Source organism: Myripristis murdjan, chromosome 2 (assembly GCF_902150065.1).
Source record: "Myripristis murdjan chromosome 2, fMyrMur1.1, whole genome shotgun sequence".
NCBI classification, from domain to species: Eukaryota; Metazoa; Chordata; class Actinopteri; order Holocentriformes; family Holocentridae; genus Myripristis; species Myripristis murdjan.
The window spans coordinates 6,687,869-6,710,628 of NC_043981.1; the positions used below are offsets into that span (position 1 = coordinate 6,687,869).

At 42.4% G+C, this 22,760-nt stretch overlaps 2 protein-coding genes across 12 annotated transcripts in view; both read right to left on the reverse strand.

Moving 5' to 3' along the window:
- Positions 1 to 11,651, reverse strand: part of unc80 (unc-80 homolog (C. elegans)) — a 78,984-nt gene extending 67,333 nt beyond the window's left edge. The window contains exons 1-9 of the mRNA XM_030070545.1: positions 11,560 to 11,651; positions 10,961 to 11,009; positions 10,461 to 10,617; positions 8,830 to 9,170; positions 8,117 to 8,240; positions 7,953 to 8,017; positions 7,526 to 7,668; positions 1,741 to 2,014; positions 484 to 618 (exon numbers count right to left, since the gene is read on the reverse strand). Coding sequence (XP_029926405.1) covers positions 484 to 618; positions 1,741 to 2,014; positions 7,526 to 7,668; positions 7,953 to 8,017; positions 8,117 to 8,240; positions 8,830 to 9,170; positions 10,461 to 10,617; positions 10,961 to 11,009; positions 11,560 to 11,651 — 1,380 coding nt within the window. The remainder of the gene's footprint in view (positions 1 to 483; positions 619 to 1,740; positions 2,015 to 7,525; positions 7,669 to 7,952; positions 8,018 to 8,116; positions 8,241 to 8,829; positions 9,171 to 10,460; positions 10,618 to 10,960; positions 11,010 to 11,559) is intronic.
- A 1,550-nt stretch (positions 11,652 to 13,201) lies between these two features.
- LOC115375102 (microtubule-associated protein 2-like) overlaps positions 13,202 to 22,760 on the reverse strand; it is a 71,633-nt gene continuing 62,074 nt past the window's right edge. For 5 of the 11 annotated variants that reach the window (XM_030074510.1, XM_030074459.1, XM_030074476.1 and 2 more), the window contains 5 exons: positions 19,193 to 19,285; positions 17,906 to 17,998; positions 16,891 to 16,972; positions 15,868 to 15,980; positions 13,202 to 15,255 (listed from right to left, as the gene is read on the reverse strand). In XM_030074510.1, the coding sequence (XP_029930370.1) occupies positions 15,046 to 15,255; positions 15,868 to 15,980; positions 16,891 to 16,972; positions 17,906 to 17,998; positions 19,193 to 19,285 (591 nt within the window). In that variant the 3' untranslated portion in view covers positions 13,202 to 15,045. Of the gene's footprint in view, positions 15,256 to 15,867; positions 15,981 to 16,890; positions 16,973 to 17,905; positions 17,999 to 18,030; positions 18,902 to 18,955; positions 19,286 to 22,760 lie in introns of those variants that run through there. The other 6 variants (XM_030074502.1, XM_030074441.1, XM_030074485.1 and 3 more) reach the window with 4 other exon arrangements.

The following is a 22,760-nucleotide window of genomic DNA, read 5'->3' on the forward strand; positions in this document are numbered from 1 at the left end:
AGTAAGCAATAAGTCTCCTCACTCTCTTAACCCCACATACTTTTCTCATGCAAATGTGTATTTTTTTGCTTTAGTCTTCCCTGTGAAGTGTGGGAAACCACTGAAATGACACCAGTGCCCTTGCTACAATAGAAGAAAAAAAAAACCTAGCAGACATTGTTGTGGTATCCTTGGTGGGGTCAAAAAAGACTAACACATAGTCATCAGTGAGAATAAATCACAAGGATAAGGAGAGAGGAAGTTGAGCATCCGAGAGTTAAACTGAAAAAAGTGAGGCCATTTTCCATGCAAACCTGAGGCAAATTTTAGAGATGTCAGATTTGCCAAGAACAAAACTGCGTGGCAAGATGTTAAGCAATCCAAGAGAAGAATCTAAAAGTACTTTTGGTATATTTTTACTTGTATCTGACACTGCCTGAATTGTCCTGATCCAGTCGAGCTCACTGGACAGCATGTCAGACAAAGCTCTGAGCAGGTGCTGACCTTCTTGAAGATGTTCATGCCCAGGTCGGAGGAGAGGTCTGGGACTGCCTGGCGGCGCAGGTTGGTCAGAGACACCTTGGTGAAAGTCTCCGTGCTGAGAGACTTGCCCTCCTCGTTGCACTTCAGACTCATATCCTGCACAGACACGGCAGAGGACACGGACAACGTGGCGTTCAGTGTGGCACATGCATCTGTGAGATTGCTTGAATGCATCTTCACAGCCACCTTTGCAGGAACATTTGACCAGATGATTGGCTCAAACTATTGATGTATGATTTTAAAAAAAAGCATTGATGATGATGTAATAATATGTGAAGCCACTGCAACACCATGTTTGTATGCCTGACATTTCTTCACAAGGCAAATGGGTAACAGATCTACAATGATCATTAAAAGGAAATGATCTATGACTTGAATCTATTTCATTTTCTTGAGTAACAATAAAAGGTCCAGTGGCTTAAAATATCTTGTTTGAGTTAAAAGATAAATAAATAAATAAATAAAAAAAACCCTACTGCTTACTTTTTATTTTGTACATCTTAAAAAGAAGCCTGTAAAATATGTGAATGATAAGGATAAAAATCTACTGAATCAACTTGCAACTGATTTGGGATTGATTGCCAAAGCCTAAATCCTGGGAAACTGGCGATACTTTTCCTCAGTTATAACCAAGGTATTGTTTTTGAAGAAATGCCGCAATAATACACTCAAAGTGTATATGTATAACATATGACATATATATAGCCCCATAAATAACCCCTTGGTGGTTTGTCTGATGATATTTTGGGAACCACTGGTTGGACCAGTGCTTCCAAAAGTGGGCTTCTGAGACAACTAGGGTCCTCGAGAGATTTCCAAGGGGTGTGCAGCAAAACATTTCAACTTCCATGAATCCTATTTTTACCTTCCTGTGCCCCTTTTAGACAATAGGCAATATACACAGTCATATCTGACAACAAAAATATGAGCAGATGGAGGCCCTTGGGACAAAGCCAGATTAGGGCCCATGGGTCTAATACACATTTATTGGGGGGTCTTCCACATGAAGAAGCTTGGGGAGCCCTGATTTAAACTACAAATAGATCACTCCTTTAATGTTGTTCTGTGACCTTGAATAGAAATGAGAGAGTATGGAAAATGGATGGATGGATGGATAGATATTTAGGACTTTGCTGTAGTCAAAATTGTTTTTTGGCCACAAAACAACAGGTCAAAATATCCTCTCATGAATCAAACACGATTTCTCTCTGCCATTACCTGGGTCTTGTGGGTGTTAACCAGAGAGGGCGTGGCGGCCACCATGGAGCTGCTGCGGGGACGGGGCAGAGGCGTGACCAGGGGCTCTGGGGGGCGTTCGGGCCTCTCCTCCAGGATCTGCCTCAGGCGCTGCAGGTAGTACATCAGCGCCCAGTGCACTCCTTCCTCCATCCAGTGGGGCTGCAGCAGGCAGCGCAGCACCGCCACGTCAAAGTAGGTGGCGTAGCGGGCTCGCTGGGCCAGGGACGGGGGCAAGCCTGGCGGAGCGGACGTCCTGGAATAAAAGAGGAGGACAGAAGGTGTTTTTAATGCTTTAATCTCTCATATGTATGTCTTGTTCTTAGCATTGGTCGAACAAATATGGGTTTCAATAGCCCATGCCGATGCTGATATTTAGAGCCCAGGGCCAGCATTATATGATAATGCCGGTGCCATGTTGCTGTAATTTTTCGCAACTGATAAAATCCAACAATTTCATAGCAAATGACACACAACAATGTTGAATTTGAATGAACACACTAAAGTTATTGTCTGATTTATTGTCTTGTCTGATCTTTGCTTAAATTAAAAACAAAAAAAAATAAATAAAGGAAAAACTAAAGTTGTTTTTTTTTTTTTTTTTTAAATATGAACGAAAGTACTGACAATCCAAGCAGCCATTCTTACAACGCTTTTTATTTATCAGTCTCGTGAATGCAGATATTGGCCGATCAATTATCTAAATTATGTCAAAATGCCAGATACTGGCCTGATTAATTGGCCGACTGATTAATTGGTCTATGTCTGGTTTTATTTAATTGCCCAGTGTGGAATAAGTGTGGAGTGCCACTGAGTTGAACTGAACTGAACTTACTTAAAGAGAAGTCATAAAAGGCAGGGAAGTGAAATATGCATAGGACGGGGACAGGGAAGGACACAGGAGGAAGACATGTGAAATTGGGAGGGGAAGTAAGAGGAAAAGGAGGACATGGAAGAGGAGCAGAAAAGTGGTAAAGGGAGACATGCTGATTAATGAAAACGGATCACTGCTTGATCAGTGGTCAGCTGGAGAGCTTTCACAGTGGCCAAAACGGGACCAAAACAGGTGTGTTTCCAGCCGTTTGAGCGCTACCCCCCAACTACATATTAACATGACAGTTCATATCCGGCCATCCCCTGCAATATTACCCTGTCATCATCTCACACCACACTGCCTTGTTAATAATGCATCAAAGGAAGATGGTAAACAAGGGCAGAGCCCCCCTCCAGCATCATTGGGAGAGCAGCAGGGAGAGAGGGAGCCTAAGCCTACGTGAGTCCACTATAAATAAGCTGAAATGAAGGTCAGTGGTTGGTGAGCTGCAGAGTGTGTAACGCTGCACACTGACGAGGAAGATATTGATATTGAGAGCATGGAGAGAGAGAGCGAGAGAGAGAGAGAGAGAGAGAGAGAGAGAGAGAGAGAGAGAAGAAAAAGGGAAGGAAAAAGTAGAAAAAGGCTGAAAGAAAAGAGAGCAGAGAGAGAAAAATGGAGAGAGAAAAAGGAGAAAAAAGAGAGGGGAGCGGAAAAAGCCAAAAGGACAGGAGATAGAGAGAAAAGCAGGAATGAAAGAAGAGATGAGAAAAAGTGAGGGGAAAGACGAGGAGACAGAGAGGCATTTAATCTTGGCTGTTGTATTAAATCAAGCAGGAAGAGATGGTCAATATCCACATGAATCACCGGGAGACAGGGCAGCAGGGGGAGGCTGTATCATGTTTCACTGTCTAGCCGACACAAGCACACACACGCTCATGTATACACACACGCACACCCACGTGCACACACACACACACACACACACACACACACTCTGCCTGCTGCTGTTGTGTCAGGTTGCCATGGAGACAGAGTGACGACAGCCGTCCCAGGCACTCGGAAAAAAGGCAGCCCAGCCCCCGACTCCATGCGGTAGGAGAGATGCAGCAGCCAGTGGTTGCCATGGAAACTGCCTCAGCATCAGCACTGCTCCGAGAGCGGCTCGCGATGCGGCGCCGGGGACAAGGAAGCTGCATTAATCAGAGGACCTGGCAGCGGAGATGATGTTATCTCAGCGGTTGGAGCGCGGAGGTGTGCGCAAGGCGGTCGAAGTGCAGGGTGAGAGCAGCAGCTCAGTGCAGAGTTACGGCTGAGTCGGAAATAAAAATCGAACATACGCTTTCCATAGACACATATGAGTCATCCAGGCACCAGTGGAATACAGGCATGGGCGTAGAGGAGGGCAAACCCACCTGAATTCAGTTGACTCACTTTTTTATTTATAGAGGAGTTTACCTAAGTCTCAGGCTGACAAGAATCTTCATGATGTGAATTCATTATAAACACTGCAGTAAATAGTGCTGCAAAAAAAAAAAAAAAAAATCTTAAAATCTTGTATTTCTGCAAAAAGATAAAAATCTGCCAGTGGGAAGAGATAATCGCGTTTTTTTTCCAGTGCTCATCAACTTGTTTCCAGAATTTTCTTGAGTTCTTTTCTTTTCTTCCATTCATGAAAGCCTTTAAAATCATTGTGATACAGGAAGCGATGTGATTTACATTAACAGTGGCAGCAGCTACATCTCATTGGGAATAAATATAAGATGAAGAAGTGTTTTCACTGCTGAATGCTGGGGAATTAAATTAATTTAGAGGCTGTTCATGGCAAAATAGCAATTTTTCACCGATGACTTGCAATTTTTAACCTCTTTAGTTTTGACACTTCCATTGGTGGGTTTGTCATTGCTTTGCAGGCCAAGCTTTGTTCAAACCCACAGAACTTTATTTTATGTTGTGGTGGAGATCCCAAGGTTTCCAAAGATACCAAATACATGCTGCTGAATTACCGGGAAATGTGATAAAATGATGCACAAGACATGCAGATATTCCCTTTTTGCTGTAATGCTGCAGCCATTAAACAATGATGCCTTGGGTTTGAATATTTCCCTCAGTCTAAGTGTCATGTAGCTCCAGTGAAGTGTTGCAACCAGTAGGTATAGAATATATTTATTGTATAAAAAAAAAAAAAAAAAAAAAAATTCTCTCACTTTGAAGCTACTGAAGGGGAAATTTACAGGAAAATGGCAGTTTGAGGGGTTTATCATCCTTGCAATTTTTATGCAAACGGGACAAAAAATTGAGAAACCACATCACAAATTTTGAAAGCAAGCGATTATACATATTATTGTGGTCTATAATCACACAAAAGCTGAGGCGAAATCCTTGCAGCGCTGCTTTACATTCAACACAGATCCTTCCCTAACTCTGCTATCATCTTACATTGCAGAAACCGCTAGAGTTATGCAGATGCGCACACACACATGCACATGCACAAATACTTAAAATTCCCACCACTGATGCACATAGAAAGCAATTAATCTGCCTTTGAGTGTGTGCAGAGAAACAATGGGGATAAATCTCCCCCAGTGGGCTCCCATCCCGCATTGCCATGTGACTGCTCAAAAACCCTGCACACTACTGTGTTTGAAGTGTGTGAGGCTGTGGAGCAGATAGCTAGCGCAGGCGAGGGAAGGAGAGGAGGGGGGGCGGGCTTATTTTGATTCACAGTAAGTTGCTGCTAGTCTCAGGGATCATGAGAAGCGCTGGAGCGACTCGCCTGAATGTCAGAGCGAGTCGAGATGAGCAATGGATGTCTTATCAAGCTCTGTGCGCCCGCCGCCACATCACTCTCACTCACTCATCCCACTGTCAGAGTCATTCAGGAAGACGGCCGAGCTCAAGTGCTAAAAACACAAAACCACCCACATGGGATGCACCAAATTCACATTTTTCCAAGCACTATCTGTGCGAAGGACTTCCGACTGAGGATGGTCCCTCTTTCTCAGCTGCTTCACATCAAATCCTGGAAGCAGGCCTCATAAGCTTTGCCTTCATTTGCCCACACGGCAAAATATCTGAGCAAGGTATTTAGTGTCATATTTAGTCTTAAAATCTTGTTTTTCTGCAAGTGAGATCAGTTAATCTCACTTGTTTCCAATGCTAACCAACAGACTTTTCTTGAATCAAGTGTCTTTTATTGATCCTAGTGGACTGATCTGCCTTATTCTGCATTGATTCAACATATTTATACTTGTTCTCAGAAAAAAAATCCTGACACAAGTGACACTGCATTGGAAATAAATTGGTTCTTCTAATCCAACTGGCAGATTTCTTCACTTGTTTGAAGAAAAGCAAGATTTTATAAGATGAAATGACTTGGTAAGAGGGAGATTTTTATGGTTTTGGATGGGCAAAACTCTTCCGTGCAAAATCCATTTCTGAATATAGACAATTATCTTTCAGTGCCAACCAGGCTGGTCAAAGCTGCCCGTGCCAAAGCAAGTGCAGACTGACTATAAATCTAGCGGTGAAGGCGATGCCAGACTTGCCTCGGGTGGACCCAAATCAAGCCAGGCTATGTCATGCCAGGCCAGGGACACTGCCAGCATTAGACATGTAGCACATTACTTCAGCATAATTACCCTAGTTATGCGGGCAAATGTCAGATGGGTCGGCTAAAGCTCAAGCAAAAGAAGGCTGTGCGTTTGCATTTGTGTGTGTGTGTGTGTGTGTGTGTGTGAGTGCGTGTGTGGTGACAGAGGATGCAGCCCTGCTCAACACATTACACAGGGGAAGGAGGAGCTATTCATATACACAGACTGTCACAAGCTAGTGTGCCAAGCTGTGCTGTGCAGTGTGTTCGGCAGACGATGCCACGGGGCAAAATGTTTAGCCGTCAACAAGATGATTGCACCCGCTCGGTGGCATCACGGGTCATTTAGAAACGACTGCGCCGCTGCACTGCTTCAGCGCACAGCTGACATCACGGATTAATCGCAGATGAATTATTTATCGATCAAAGATGTGACCAAAACCAGTCTTCACGGTGAAATCGTGCACTGATGATTGAAAGAAACAACAAAAACAAATACAAAAAAACTAGGAATCTCTGTTCAATGATCCTATGCGGATACAAGGCGTCAGCCAGTCACTATGTGCGCTTTTATTAATGCACACGATCTGCACTTGTAGTCTTTACTGCAGTGATTTTGAATCCTGGAGAAGGGAGGCTTTTATTTTGGTTTGTTTGGGCAGGTGAGCAAAAACGCTATTTGAGCTCAGGTGGCACTGCAAAAATGCCCATCTGTACAAGTGACTGAGTCTCATACTCAGCTGTTTCAAGAATCCTTCTGGGAGCAAGAATAAATATGTTGAAACAAGGTGCAATAAGGCAGATCAGGAATTTAAAAAATATCAAGAAATCTCGAGATATCACAAACCAAGAAAATGACACTTGATTCAAGAAAATCCTGGAAACAAGTGGGATTATCTCATTTAATGGGACTATTTTTTTTCTATTATTTCTAGATTTTTTTGCACCAAATTTGACAGCTTACCAAAACTCTGCCCAATAAAGAAACTCTTGTGCGTCCATGTGACCTTTGTTTACAAGGTCTTGGCTGCCTGTAACTGGGTAGTGGAAGCTGGAATCAAGTGAACAAATGCAGCAAAAAGGAAGTTTTCCGTCACGGTTCAGATCAAAGCAATCAAAGTCTGAAGGTGTGATCGCACCATTAGAGGAAAAGAGGCAGGCGGGTGAAAGTTGCCGTGTCATTGTGGTTATCAAGCTCGCATCACTTTGTTGCATTTACGCCCGCGACATGGCTTCAGCATGACGCCTCATTGGGCATGACACCTCAACAGAGCAGTCAAATCTAAAATCAATGACACGCATGACTGGCTGCTACCTATCTAACTGCTTGAGGGTGGATTGATTAGGTTAGTGTTGCTCACTTTTTCTTGGAGAGCCCTTTGACCTGTGGGGGTTGCTGGGAAGGGCCGCCTTTCTCCACCGAGTTACCACGACGACAGCTCTGCTCACCAGCCCCCGGGGAGGAGGAATCTGATTGGGCGGCTTCGCAGACCACCTGGAAGCCCTGTGGGAGGGAGATAGATGGATAAACAGAGGAGACAGACAGACACCGCAGTAATCAAAGGCGGCGAGGCTCTGCTGAGGTTGGGAGTGAGGTTGCTGTCACGACCCTGGCTAACCACGCTCACACTCCCGGATGGCTGGTGCTAATGGATATTAGCAGCCACCCCGGGGGGATGTGAGGCGGGGGAAGGGAGGAAGTCTCAGAGTCCTGCCTGAACACATTCAATCAGTGTGAGGCCCTGGTTGCCAGATCTGACGGGAGCTGAGCTGAAAACGTTCACTCACCATGGGGCCCGGGTTGCCAGATCCACACGGGCTGCACTGGTTGTTGACTGGGGAGTTTCTTTTAGCTGTTAAACACACAAAGCAGATTACACATCCAGCCATTATGACCAGAAAAAAATAAACACAGGGAAGAATCTGTAGCGATAACAATAAGGATATTTCACCTGTCACGATGTTTCGAACAGGTTTGATGAGTGAAGTGAAGGCGGGGATGTCAGGCTGGCGGTGCTCCCACATTGGCTGCCATATGACCAGACCACTGGCCAATCGGAAGGTCAGGTCAGATTCCTGCAGGAAACGACATAATGTGATATCCTCAGAATTCAGAAGTACATTAATAGGTGAAGCACGCCTGCTTTAACCATAAACACTGCAAAAAAAACTCCATCTTGACATGTCATTTGTCTCATATTGTCTTAAAATCTTGTTTTTCGTCATTCATTCCAAGCCAACTTGTGTAACATGGATCACTGATTTACTATCTCATGTAGCTGGAGCTCCATGTGGCAAAAAGTGCTACTGCTCCTGCAACATAATCACTTACAAGATACTTTATTTATTACTCAGTGGGGAAACACACAGCAATCCCTAGTGCAATGAAACCCAACCCTCCATCTGTTTGCACACAGATCAGTAAGGGCAGTGTGTGTGTGTGTGTGTGTGTGTGTGTGATATCACTATTTTTAGAATGAAGCAGCTAATGGCTGATATCTAATGTCTTTAAAGTTTACCATTTCACGTCATACAATTCCAAAAATAAAAATGAACCATTCTTGGTGCATTGGAAAGGCCGCTGAAACAGCATTTAGGTGATGATGTGACTTTTTTTTTTTTTGAGTTTCTTAATTTTAATACTAGTCAAGAGTGTGTATCTCACCTTTATCCGATGAATCAGAGGCGCGAACAGGAACACAAAGAGCTCAACGGTGGCCATGCTCTTGTGGAACAGCTTGGTCCGGGTGTTCTCATCCTCCTCTAAAAGGGATCCGCTGTGTTGTGGCCCTGACCCGCCGAGGGCCGAGCCTGAGCCGGAGCCAGGGGCCCCCGGGGATGAGCCCTGGTTGCCCATGGGCTGGAGGAAGGCACTGCTGCTGCTGCCGGCCGACCAGCCGTGGCCCAGGCTGGGCTCGTGGTTGCACTCCTGCGCGGCTTCCAGCAGCATCCAGTGCAGCGTGTGGAGCAGCTTGGTCTCCGCCACGCCCAGCTTGTCCTGGTGGCCTGCCGGAGGTCAAAGGTCAGTGGTTAGTGTTGACTGCTGCTTAGTGAGGTGATGGATGGGCTCGATTGGCTACATGAAGCTACATGAAGCTCACGTGGCTCCAGTTTTTGTGATTTTCACTTCAGCTTTTACACTGTCTTCTATGAGGTGAGAAAACTCCTTCAAAGCCCATCAGAAATGTCAAAAATGCATAATCACACTGATCACAAGGCTGTTTTTCTTAGTTCCAGAAAAAATGCCATTTGAGAAATACAACAACAATATACACATGACCATGAAATCTGCTCGCAGAGATCAGCATGTTCTTTTGTTAAATCAAGTGTGCTTAATTGGCATGAAATATGAAGGTATCGACTGCCAAAGCAAAAACATCCAATAAGAGCTTAGAACAACATTTGGACAGTAACCATGACAATGTGACAAACCAGCCAACTGCATTTGGTTCAATAATATCATGATAATTGTCTGCTAAACCAATAGATAAATTTAGAGAGGGCCTCCTGTTTTTATTATCTGTTTTATCTATTTTATTATTATTATTTAATTACTGGTATTGCAGTAAAACTATGATGCTGTATTGGCAAAGGGGCTGGTAAAAAAAAAAAAAAAATCATTATTGAAGGTTTTTCTTCTTTTTTATAACCACTTTTGGGTAGTAACCATGACGTGACAACAAACTGCAAATACAAATGGTCTAATATTATTATGACAATTAATTGCTTTTTTTTTTTTTTTTTTGTCATTATATGTAAAATGTAAACTGGACATCAGCTGATGCAGACCACTGAAATCAACCAGTTGTTCAATCATTCATTCATTCATTCATGTAGTAATGCATTCAAGAAAAACAAATTATAACAGAGCTTGTATGGCATAAGTTTTTTTTGAGTGTGTTTGTGTGTTGATGTCTGTATTGCAGTACATACAATACCCTTTTAGTGCACAATTTTATGTGCTGGCAAAATGCAAGAAAATCAATTAGCATACTTCACATCACTGCTTCTACTGATTCATGCAAATGCATTTCTGTGCATTCTTGTTCCCATCTCTCTTGCATATTTATGTGAAGGTGTCTGTGTATGTTGCTTCTGCATTCGCCAGGGTGTCCATAAACCTTGGCAACAGGGTAACGTACCAGTTAGAGAGGCTGTCCTCTAACCCACACAGGTCCTGTCTTTTCTTAAAGCGTCCTTGAGCGAGCCATTGCCTGAATCCTGACCCGCTGCTCTGGATAAAGCTGTCAGCTAAACGTCTAAATCATTGTAAATGTGCGTCCTGTGTGTCCTCACCCAGCTTGTTCCTGTTAGACAGCAGAATGGAGGTGCAGTGGAGCACATGGGGCAAGGCAGCCTGGACCAGCTCCCAGCGCGAGATGCTCTGGATGGCCTCGGACAGGGCCGGCGACAGCCCGTGGAGCTTATTCTCCACCAGCACCCGCTCAAAGGACTGGGGAGACAGCCAGCAAAAACAGAGATGTCAGCCAGAATCTAAAGCCTCTTTCTTTGACTATCTAAAAGTCCCACATGGCCCCAAGCAAGGGAATGCCTCTGGGAAAGACAGTGGCAGCTCTGTTTAGATCCAAAGGGATCTGGAGAAGCGTCATTATGGATATGAGTTTCCAGCGGTCTGGCCCCTGAGTAATAGGAGGAAACAAGGGGAAAAACTAATTTGCTAAATGCAGAATCAAGAGTACAATTGATCTGCAGGTGCATTAAGGTAAAACCAGATTACTGGGAAGGGAGCGATTATTTTCTCTCATCACAGACATAGCATTATCGAAATGACTTACCACGCAAGATGCCTCATACTGTTTTCCCAACTTTGGACGTAGAAATGCACTGGAAAATATGAATAAAACATATGGAAAACGTGCTTGTGCCTTAGCCTTTACAAGCTCATACATGCACATTTATTCATGGACATGACATCTTTAATATGAAATGGATTTTTTTTTCCTTTGGCAAAAACAAGAAGATACATGATACACTGTGCTAACATGAGCAGTCCTCTCACCACAGCTCAATCCACCATCCTAATACATTGCTGTGCCCTGGTCTCTATGCATATTTGTTTGACAGGTGTGACATCACGCAAAATGTAAGCATCTTGATTCACACCATAATAACACCTCCCGAAATCATGCAGCCCACCCTCCTCCATTTGAAATTTCAATGAAACCACTGAACTGACACTCTGTGACATGGTTACCCATTCAAGGGTTGAATTATAATGAGGCATTACATTCATTTTGACGCTGACTACGCCTCTGATGAATGCAGATGCTTTCCCCCCCATGTGTCAGACAGCGACTTACTGCTGTCAGATGATTCTCTTATTTTCAGCAATGGCAAACACCTGTTATCAATTGGCAGCGAAGCACACACTAACCTGGTTTGCCTCCATAGGAAGGTCTGGATGGGGAACGGTATTCCCTTCCCGCACTCCTGCTCGGTGTCGTCCAGGCTTTTCCTCTTCACCATCTTGGCCGGACCGGTTCGACCACCGGGACGCGGCGGCGACGGCGGCTGGGTCTGTCCAGGTGACCAGCGAGGCTCCCTCACGACATGATTGGGTTCGTCCTGCGTAAAATGGCTGCAAGTGTCGGTCGGTCTTTCGGCGAGAGAGAGAGAGAGAGAGAGAGAGAGAGAGAGAGAGAGAGAGAGAGAGAGAGAGAGAGAGAGAGAGAGAGAGAGTAAGGGAGAGAGAGAGAGAGAGAGAGACGGGGGGAGCGCTCTGATTTCAGCACCTCCCTCACCGGACAGCGACAGTGAGCGGCGTGGTAATTTATCAGCGGCGGAGCTTAAAGACGCAGTGTGCAACTGGAGCAGATGTTTTCCTTGCCGGCCCCCTGCCTCATGCTGCATTAGCTATAGAAAAAATGGCACGGGAAACCAACTGTTAGACCAAGGGAGAGAAAAAAAAAAATCTCACTTCGATTTAAATACACGTGTTGGCATTTGGTGCATTCCTATAAGGGATAATCCCCCTATTTGAATCACATCAACAGGTTGTTTAATAACCCAGGTGGACAACAGAGCTATATAAAAAGCACAAACAGCAAATTGGATCACCTTTACTATACGAGACTATAATAATCCTATAATAAATGTGAAATAGGTTTAAAATTATTTTAAAGGTGCACTATGTAAAATTGCATAGAAGTGAGGACGTCCTGGAAATGTGGGATAAGCAAGTAAATTGATGGTTGGATCTATGTGGTTCTGAATCTATGTGGCTGGCTCGGATTACTGATGAATTAAGTTGTTAGTCCATGTTTCTTGGCAGTTGAGTCTAAATGGCCGTCATTTTTAAATAATCTCTCATTGATCTGGCATAGTGTGCCTTTAAAAGATATCACAGTGTTACTACAGGACTATGAGCTTTACCATATGTTGCTATTGTAGGAAAGCATGTCACTATAAAATACACTTTTACCACAGATACATCAGAAATGCCAACAAAAAGTGATTTTTCACTAGGGAAATACCCCATTTTTTTTTTTTTTTTAATCATACTGTATGAAATGATAGCTATACAATTCTCAAACGTAAATTAATATTACTACTAATACAATTTCCCCTCTAGTTCAATCATTAACCATGTGCTTTCACAGAAAAACATTTCTATATTAATGGTAATAAAAGTAAACTTTAGAGATTGAAGAATTCACACAATTGGCAAGATTTTCCATTACTTCAATTCAATGTAATTTAATTTAGGCATGCAATACTGAGAGTCAACTGAAGTGAGGAGCTTCAGGGTTCAAATGACAAAAACATGAAAATAAGTGACCAGTGAATCAGACTGACTAAAGAGCTATGTAGACTCAACCATCAAACTGTAGGCTCTTTCTTCAGTTGAGTCAAAAAGGCTCTAGCTAACCCTAACTCTAACCCTTTGTAATTTTGTACACTCCACCTTTAAATACGATGAATTTGTCTCCTCTTGTTCACCCATCTTGGATCCACATTCAATCAACATGGAAATGATAAATGGTAGTAACGCAGACAAACGACTGCAGCAAACGGCAAAAGTTTTTATTTCCTTTATTTCTGTTGTCATCATCCTGTAGGAGCATTTTGTCATCAGTATTGTCTCAAACACTGGAAAGTGTGCACACATCTACATGGTCTTTTAAATACACTTACACAAGCAAAAGGGGGCCGGGGGGAGGAAGGCAAGAAGAGAAAGCACAGAAAAACACCTGGAGGGGTATAACCAACGTCAGGGGGGGTCAGAGGGGGTTTCACAATGGTGACCAGAGAATATGCTATAACAGTTTTTTTTTTTTCTTTTTTTACAGTTTTTTTTTTCTTTAATTAACAATCCTAACAGGTGCATGTTGAGAATAACTGCCATTCTTTATTTTTTCATCATATCTGCATTTTTTTCCTAGAAAGTTACACGGTCAAAACAGCCATCAATGTCACATTGGGCCGGGTAGCTGCTCTTTTTAATGGAATGTTTTCATATAAAGCTCAAGAATTTCCACTTAGTTACACAAGTGACTGTGGGCCCTTTGCTACTATACAATCCAGTCTATACAGAAGGGGGATGAGGGTCAAAGGCCTTTTGAAGTGAGTGGGCTCGACCATAGTGGTATAAACTCTGAAATGGCATCCAAGCCATTTACACTCACACTGAAGACGCCTTTCAGATGTGAAAGTCTGAGATAGCTCCACATAGATCTAATTTATTTATTTATTTATTTATTTGCCATGCCAGCATAACAGCATTGTTGCATTAAAATTACAGAACTAATGTAAAACTAATGCCCTAATCATGGAACAAGAAGAGCAGCCCATTGGTTTGTGAACGAACAAAAAAATAATTAAAGAAAAAGATCTATTGGAAAGCTAGCTTTTAGCGTTTGACTGGACATTAACTGCAATGGTTATCCGCTTTTTAGTGCTAAGCCAGTGCAGCCACAGGGAGGGAAATAACAATTTTCACTACAGTGACATATATAAAAAGAAAATATAACAAGAGAACACAATTGTCCAACAATTGTCCAACAAGTCAGCACGCAGTATCAGGAACTCATATGATTAAAATCAAACAACAAACAAACAAAAAAAAGAACATCATGTTGTTTGACTAGAAAATATCACATTTTAGCAGACATGCTCAATATGTCATCAACCGTTCTTTCACAAGTACAGTTACACACCATGTTTCTGCAGGTTTAGTCTCTCACACAAATGTATCTTTAAGACTAGTGCCTAGTTTCTAGTAGCTATATCTTGCATCCAATACCGTACATTTTGTGAATGGATACGTGAGCGTGGGTTCACCTAGTAGTTTATCTTGGAACAAGTGGAATGAGTTGATGATTTTCTCACTAGAACCACACAATCTTAAAACTGGACAACGCCTTCTTGGACAAACACTCCCTGTCAACCCGGTCTTCTCTGATGTCTCAGAACTCAGCTCACCTGGCAAAACAAAAAACAGTCCCAACGTTGAGTGAATAAAAATGAGTGAAACACACGAATGAACAGCGAGAATTGAGCTTTAATCCCTTTTAGGGCTTCAATGAACAGGAACCGACAGGAGAAATCTTAGAATTCAGTCTTTAAAATCCCTCTAGTGGACAACTGGCTAAAGTAGCATTTTTTTTTTTTTTTTCAGAGGAGACACGGTTTGGAAGGGCTGTTGATGGACAAGACAGTCAATCAACTACAACTGTAAAAACTGAAGGGATGAGGGGGCGAGGGGGGAGGAGTTGCAGAGAAGGACCTTGGAGGTATGTTGGATTCTTGGTGCATGTGTCTATGAGAGCAATGGGAGAGGAGTGATGGTGTGTGTGTGTGTGTGTGTGTGTGTGTGAGGGCAGGGTATCCGAGATCCTGTTGAGCAGTGGGGGCAAGAAGCTCATAAGCCCTGCTTGGCCAGGGCAGCGGTGACATCTTGGGCCAGCGTGGAGAGCTGGGGAGACTCCAGGAGGTTGATGCTGCCGGCAGAGGACAGGCGAGGGGAATTGCCCCCCGTCTCACCCCCAGGGGAGTGGGTGACGACGATTTCCGCACCATGGTCCACTCGAGCCTTGGCCGTTTCCCGGAACATCAGCTTGTGGCTCTCAATCTGGCGGGTGAGGAGGACAGGATTTGGGTCAGATGTGCTCTAACGAGATTGTTCTGTCCCACTTATTTCTACAGATAAATAAAAAACTGCACAGATTAAAGCCTTTTTTGCGTAGTATTATGAGAGGACCTTGTGCAATTCAAAAACTTTGCTCCAACCACTGCATTTCATCAAATGCATTGGCGCAAGATGATGAAATTCTCTGAAATCACCAGTGGCCTGGATACATACAGATCAGATTCAAAAGAATATGGAAGTTTGTTATAATATTACAAATGCACTTTGTCTTTTTTGAGATATAAAAACATCACAAGCATTTGGTTTGAACATTTATCCAATTTTAGCATAGAAGATGATATGTGACTTTTGCCCAGGTTGCATCCTCAACTGCCAGTAAGACAGAGATGCATTGCGCTGCAGGCCCGGACAAGCACTGCAGTTTTACACAGAGCTGAAAATGACCCTGAGGTGAGCATATAATTTACAACTGGTCCAGATCCAGCACTTCATGTCCGAAGGTATAATTTGTCCCATGTGCCAAAGGCCTTAAGACAGCAGATAAATAAAACATAATTGCGTAGACAGATCATATCTGTCTGTGTTTATTTTTACCATAATGTTCCCCCCTCCAGGAACATGGCTGGCATTGTCCATGGAGCCAACCTTGGCATGGGCCTTTTCTTTGAAGTCCAGCTTCACGTTCTCTATACGCACATGACCGCCACCTGGGAGCAGGACAGCAAGACAGGAATAAAACATCAAGACCACGGGGCATCACTCACCTGAAGGGCAGTACTTCTCCCAAGCAGTGCTCAGGGCGAACTGTGGCGCTCTGTGCACGGTAGGGTGCAAAAAAGAACACCACATTTCAAAACTGTACCAAAGCCAAAGAGGTTTGGGGATTTAAATTTATATTTATTTATTTATATATTTATATATATAAATTTGTATGTTGTATAGGTGTGTCAGACATTGAGTGGAAAAATCAATGACAAATCCTTATTTGTATAAATGACATGACAATGTTTCTCCTGGGCCAAAAGTTAAATACACCTCAGATTCAGAGGTCTTACTAAGGTCACTGTATTATACTCTGCGGGGTGAGTGCACACAGTGTGAGAATGATGGAAATTCAATATTACATTTGGTGAAAAACTAGCCACTGATGTTTGTCCTGCTGGGAAGCGGGACAAAACTCAGGCCACCGGCAGATCAAGCAGTGAATATTGCTTTTGTTGTTTTGGTTGTTTTTTTTTTGTTTGTTTGTTTGTATTTTGCATTCCATGACATTTTGTACCATTATTGAAGGAATCTTTACATACCTGAAATGTATAAACATTTCCCCAGTGGGACTGAACAGTGCACTAGTTTAAATAGAAGCCATGTAATCATGACATTGCATGTCTTGTCCCTGGAATTTATTACATTGCCTGACTTTCCAGGAATTCCCAGGTTTTCTGGGAATTTCTGGTCTGTGCACAGAAAACAGATCATAAACACCATTATCTCCCTTAATAACTACTGTCAACACGTGATTCAGCAGTGTTTTCAACTGTGGGTGAAATAGGGTGCTGCTAAAAAAGAGCTTGCATCCACTTTCCTCGTATAAATAAAGAGGAAATACGCTGAATGTACCTGGTCTGTGGTGAATGTTGGACATGGAGCCACATTTGGCAGTAACATGGCTCACATCTATCTTCTTGGACTGGATTTGGACCTGTGGACAGCAGCGCAGTGCAGATGTTAGCTTGTGTTTAACAGAGGGAGGGAAGGCTGGGAAGCTAGAGGGTAATCATTTAGGAAGGGATGTTTTAGAAGACATGACAGCTATACATGGAAAACATATATAAGATGCAATGACTGAAATATGACACACAGGCTGTGATTAATAGGTATTATTGTGAGGTAAACAAACAAACTGCGTGATCACCTATTAAAATCTATTGAAAAAACAATCAATACAGAATTAGGAGAGTGTTAAATTCAGCCGTACTGCAAGATGCACACAACATGGATCTGTGGATGAAGGCAGATTAAGTCAATCAACATACGTCCACGGAAGACAGAGATGCTGATGTCACTTCCCTGGAGAGAGGTTAAACATGAAAGCAAGCACTAGAGGCACAGACACCACCCACATCAAACATCAAACAAGCACACGTCGCAGGCACTGAGTGACGCCACCAGGAGCAGGTGTTTCAATTAAACTTTATTGTCCGTGGGCGAGAACAGCACTGGATTACGAATTAGTCCGACTGCAAACACTGTGCTAAAAGCTACTCTGATGGTCCTGCATGCGCTAAAAGGCTGTTTGCGTTAAGAAATTGTACTAAGTGGGGCTGTATGTTGTGCCTCAGTAAAAGAGATATTTTTGAGGCAAATGCTTGCAAAAAAAAAAAAAAATATGATCCTTCTGAGGCACAAAACACAGCCAAAGTCGACAAAGATGAAAACACTTCACATCTACAGTGCACACACACATGCCTAAATATAGAGGTTAGTGTATTAGAATGAGGGAATTTGGACAGAGAGATGTATTTTTGCATGTTTGTGGGTGAATGTGTGTGTGCATGTGTGTGTGTGAGAGAGTGTGTGAGTGTGTGTGTGTCCTGAAAACTTGTCTAAATGATGGGATTGCAGAGTCACTCACATGTCCTCCGCCTGCATGGTGCTGGATTTTGTCCAGGGAGCCACATTTAGACTGAACATGGCTATAGTCCAGTTTAACGCTTGGAATAAAGACCTGGGAATGACAGGGCATTTTTTTTTTTTTATACACATACAGCCGCACATGGGGCGTCATGAAAGGGAGAGGGAGCTAAATATAGATTGGAACCCCCCCTCACCGACCCCATCCCAAAAATAATCCTGCAAAAGTGACCCATTTTTAAATCCACACCCCATCAATCTGTCAAAAATCATGTTGACACCTTTAACGTAGGAATTTCAGCAGAGATCTGAAGCCTTTTAATCCTGCGGTTTACTCTGTATGACAGATTAATGTCAAACATCAATGTAAAGAGCCGTCGAATCCTGAACCTGGTCCTGTTTTGAGTATAGTTATTATAGTACAGCAAATTTGAAGAGTTTAATTCCAAAATGAGATATCCATCGTGATAAAATGACATTGCAACTTGAAGCTGCTGTAGACAAGTTTGGTGAAAGGGAGGGATTTCAGTGAAAATTTGAACCAAAATAACCCGCCTCCCTGTTGCTCCTACCCACATGCACAAAGCACAAAACCTCTCAACCACATTAGAGACGCACGCAAACTAAAGGTGGATTTACCTCCCTGCTAGCGTCCCGCTGAATCTGTCTGCTCAGTGTCACATCGCCTCTCAACATCTCCAGTATTTATTCCAGTTTAATCACTCGTGTGAACTAATTCCTTTTTTGTAATTTGTTTTTACCTTTGTTGTGGCTGTTTGGCTATGAAGGAAAGTAAATTTCTCCATGTTTGGTGGCCGAATGAATTTCTGGGAAAGAGCAGCCAGACAGACAAGTGCAAGTGCTTAATGAATACCTGCTGATAAATAATGAGAGTTTCACCACATATGATGCAACTGTTTTTAAAGAAACTTGTCTACAGCAGCTTTTAAATATGCGGTGGGCCTACCTTTAATAACAGGTAAGTTGATGTCTTTTTTTTAACTCCTGGGCTGACAAAAACTGACATATTACACTCGATTTTCTACATTTTATAGGCGTTATATGATGATTTTTTTGGCAATTAATTTCGAAACTGGATATGTATATATATATAACATTTTGGAAATAAATTCTTCATTTGGCATGACCAAAACATTGCAGTGACAGGCAGACAGATGCAGAGAACACATGAAAAATAGACTGAAATTGCGCGATGAGAGCCCCAGCTGAAAGAAAGAGGGGGGTTAAGAGAAAAAGAACTAAAAGAAAGAGAGAAAGCCGTACATACATTGCCTCCTCTGGGCGAGTGCTTCAGATTATCCTTGGAGCCGCACTTTGACTGAACATGACTGAAGTCCAGCTTCTCGTTTAAAATTTGAATCTAAAACAACATCAAATAAAAAAAGCAAAACAAAACAAAACATATGTGCTTTTTTTTAGAGTAGTCAAGTGTGCAATGAGTTATCAATGTGTCACATGCACTTATATTTTAACGTGTATTTAGATTTACTTTTCTTTGTTCCGGTCTACACAGCTCTGAGAATAGCAGTCGTGATCTGTAACTGTAAATCAGGTGTTCTTGGAGTTTTAGTTAAAACTTTGTCAGAGCTGCTTTAGAGGTTGAAATACTTTCACCGGTTAAGTTAAACCTCAGTCAGCAAAGCCAAAGGACCACAGTTTTTCTGGCAAAGTAATATCAGATTGAAGCAAAGTGAAAAGGCACGGGGTCAGCTCATATTTTGAAGCGACAAATGAAAAAAATGCAATCTAGATGATCTAGAATCTAAGTTATTTTGGTTAATTAGTTACCCCAGCTGACCATCCAAGTTCAAAATAGCCATTCTAGCCAACAGCCATATTGTTATGATCTTGAAGGTCGTTCAAACCTTAAAACCAGGGATGACGGATAGAAAACAAAGACGGTGGACTCCTACTGACACACAATCCAAAACGCAGACAACCAGCGTCAAAAATGTGAGAATCTTGCTAAATACAGTATTGACTGGATTTTCCAAAGCTGAAAGTGTACATATGAGTAAAAATCATGGCACTGTGATGAAAAATTATGGAAAAAATTGGGGTGGATGGCTCGCCGAGGTTCTCACAGCAACGTTGGGTAGATGCTGCCAGCCTTTTACAACTATTTTTATCCATCATATTTATTCAAACCATAGTTGTGAGAGAATGAAAACAGCGGTTGTTTGGCTCCGCCCACTGAGGTTTAACCCAACCAATCAGATTCTCTCTGAGCAGCTCTGCCTCCGAGGAATGTTTAACTAAAAATACAAACCTGCCTCATGCACATCATGATGTTAATTATAACAAGTGATACTAGTCACAGATCAGCAGTGCTACTCTGAGATGCTTTGGGGGCGTACATGCTGTAAATTTGTAGTGCACCCTTTTGTACTGTTTTATAAAAGTAAAACAATAGAAAAAGCCTATTCCATTGTGCAAAGGGCCACCGTGAACACAGAGGAGGGGGGGAAGAAATGAAAAGGGAAAAAAATACACAAGAGCCCTGACAAGCAGCCTCCATCTTCCATCTACACTGACCTGACCTGGATTCTCCTGTCAGCCTCTCCTCTTACCTGCGTGCCACACACACACACACACACACACACACACACACCAACGCTCTTGTCCCTATTCCGGTGCTTTTTGCACCAGCGTGTCCCTTCCACAGCTGTTGAAGCACAACTGCAAGGTCGGCCAATGACAAAGCAGCAGAGCAGAACAGGATGAGTGTCTGGACAAAATGTAAATATTTAAAAGCTGCATTTAAGTGTATTAACCTGCGAGTTAACCTGGGAAAAAGGGTTCCGTAGCTACTTTTAAAAATTACTCAATAGTTGATCGTTACAACACTGTTTGTCATTATATATTGTTGTTATGCCCTTATTTTAAACACTATACATTTCCATGGGTGAAAACACCGGTATACACACTAGCAAAAGGCCAGGGTTAAGTAATATGCTAACAAAAAACATCATAAAAACCTTGTGCACTATCCGTCTTCAAAATCAAATTTCCTTACTTTCCTCCTTATTTAATGAACTTCAAACATCAGCATGCTCCTCTTGGTTGATTAGCCTGACACTAAAAATGACAACCATGTGATCCAGCGCTTCAGTAGGCCTAACACTTCAACACCAGAAACCACACAAAGCGTACTGTGCTGCTCCTCAAAGCCTAGCATCACCGGGGCTCATTAAAAATTACAGAGTCTGTGTCACATTTTTCCCCAAAGAGGAAGGAAACTGGTGAAACGACAATGAATCAGCTCCTCTCCCATAAACCACTGGGGTTAATGAAAAGTCTGACCTCTGTGAGACTCCGGGAACATTAAGACTGTCTGTTGCCTTGGTTATGTGATTAAAAATTCACACTCTTATTAGTCTACCACACATCTGAAGACATCTTGGAGACAAAGATGAAGGGATGAAAACTGACTATATCTGACTAATTTACAATGAGCATAACAGCAAATAAAACTTACGTTCCTAAATCACCATCTTTATAAGCAATCAAAGTAAGGGAGCATGTACTATAGGTCTGAGACTTAGAAAACTTATAATATTCTTGTGATAAAAGTGCTAAAAATAGAAATAAAAACAAAGTACAAAAGCTAAAATATAACCAAAAATAGCAACTAATGTGACTGAATGACTCAATTCAGATGTATTTGATACTTAATAAAAAAGAAATCTTGAGCCACTCAATTTTGCTTCTAGATATATTTCACTTTGGTAGAATATTGGTAATTGAGTTTAAATTTATCTCCTCCAAGCAAGGAGGTCAAAGGTCAGGGTCGGCTACAGTGAAGTTCCTGAGACGTCAACAACTAAATATGGCTGTTCTTACGACCTGCAGTCAGCTACTATCTTATTACTGAATTACTGAAAAGTGACATCTGCAAATAGGAAAAAGAAAACCTTTACCTTCACTGGTCACCTACTATTTTAGCACATTTATTTTGAAATCCTTAAAACCAGACAAAGTGCTTCTAATATGTCTGCAAAGAGGAAAAAGTAAAGTTTTACCTTTACTTTTCCACTCTGTGTCCTTAATCTAACTTCTCTCTTCTCTCTCAAAGTTTTCAATAAATAATTTTGTCCGTTTGTTGCAATTATTAATAAAGAGCCAGGGAGGAAAATCCTACATGAGGATGGCGAGAGCGGAGCCCTGAGGCGGATGATGTTGCAGGCTGGAGGCACACGTGCTGAACGGTAAAAACATCCCACCAAAGTGAATTATACTTTAAACTGCTTCTCTTAATTTAACAAAAGCCCCACACGTGACTTGGAGTCACTAAAGCCGGTTTTGTGACCGTCTTCAGGAGAGACAACGCTGAGAAAATTAAGGGTAAAAGAAGACAAAGGAAAGTCAGGGGGCAAGCATCAGCCGAAGACGATTCACCCAGACTGACAGTGATGACGGCGGACAGGAGGAGGTCAGTGGACAGTCAGTGGAAGCAGACAGACAGCGACGGTGGGGAGATGGAGGCCGGGCAGACAGTGAGAGACAGTGGAAGAGTGAGGAGGGAAATATCTGATAGTTTATGACACATCAGTGAAATTCAGAGAGAAAGAGACAGAGGGGAGGAGAGAGACAGGAGAGAGGCAGGAGAGGAAAAAGGGGACAAGTACGGATTGTATCCAGCCCCAGTGTGTGTTAACGGAAACAGAGAAGTGACCAGAAAGAACGGGGAAGGTAGAAAAAAATACAAGACTGTTAGTGCCAATACTGAAATTTATATTTTCAGTCTCTTTTTCTGGGTTTTGATATTAAACGTTTTGCAGCTGTCCAGTTGTCTTAAAGCATGAAAATGCTACTTCCCTTCCCCTTGCTTCCAG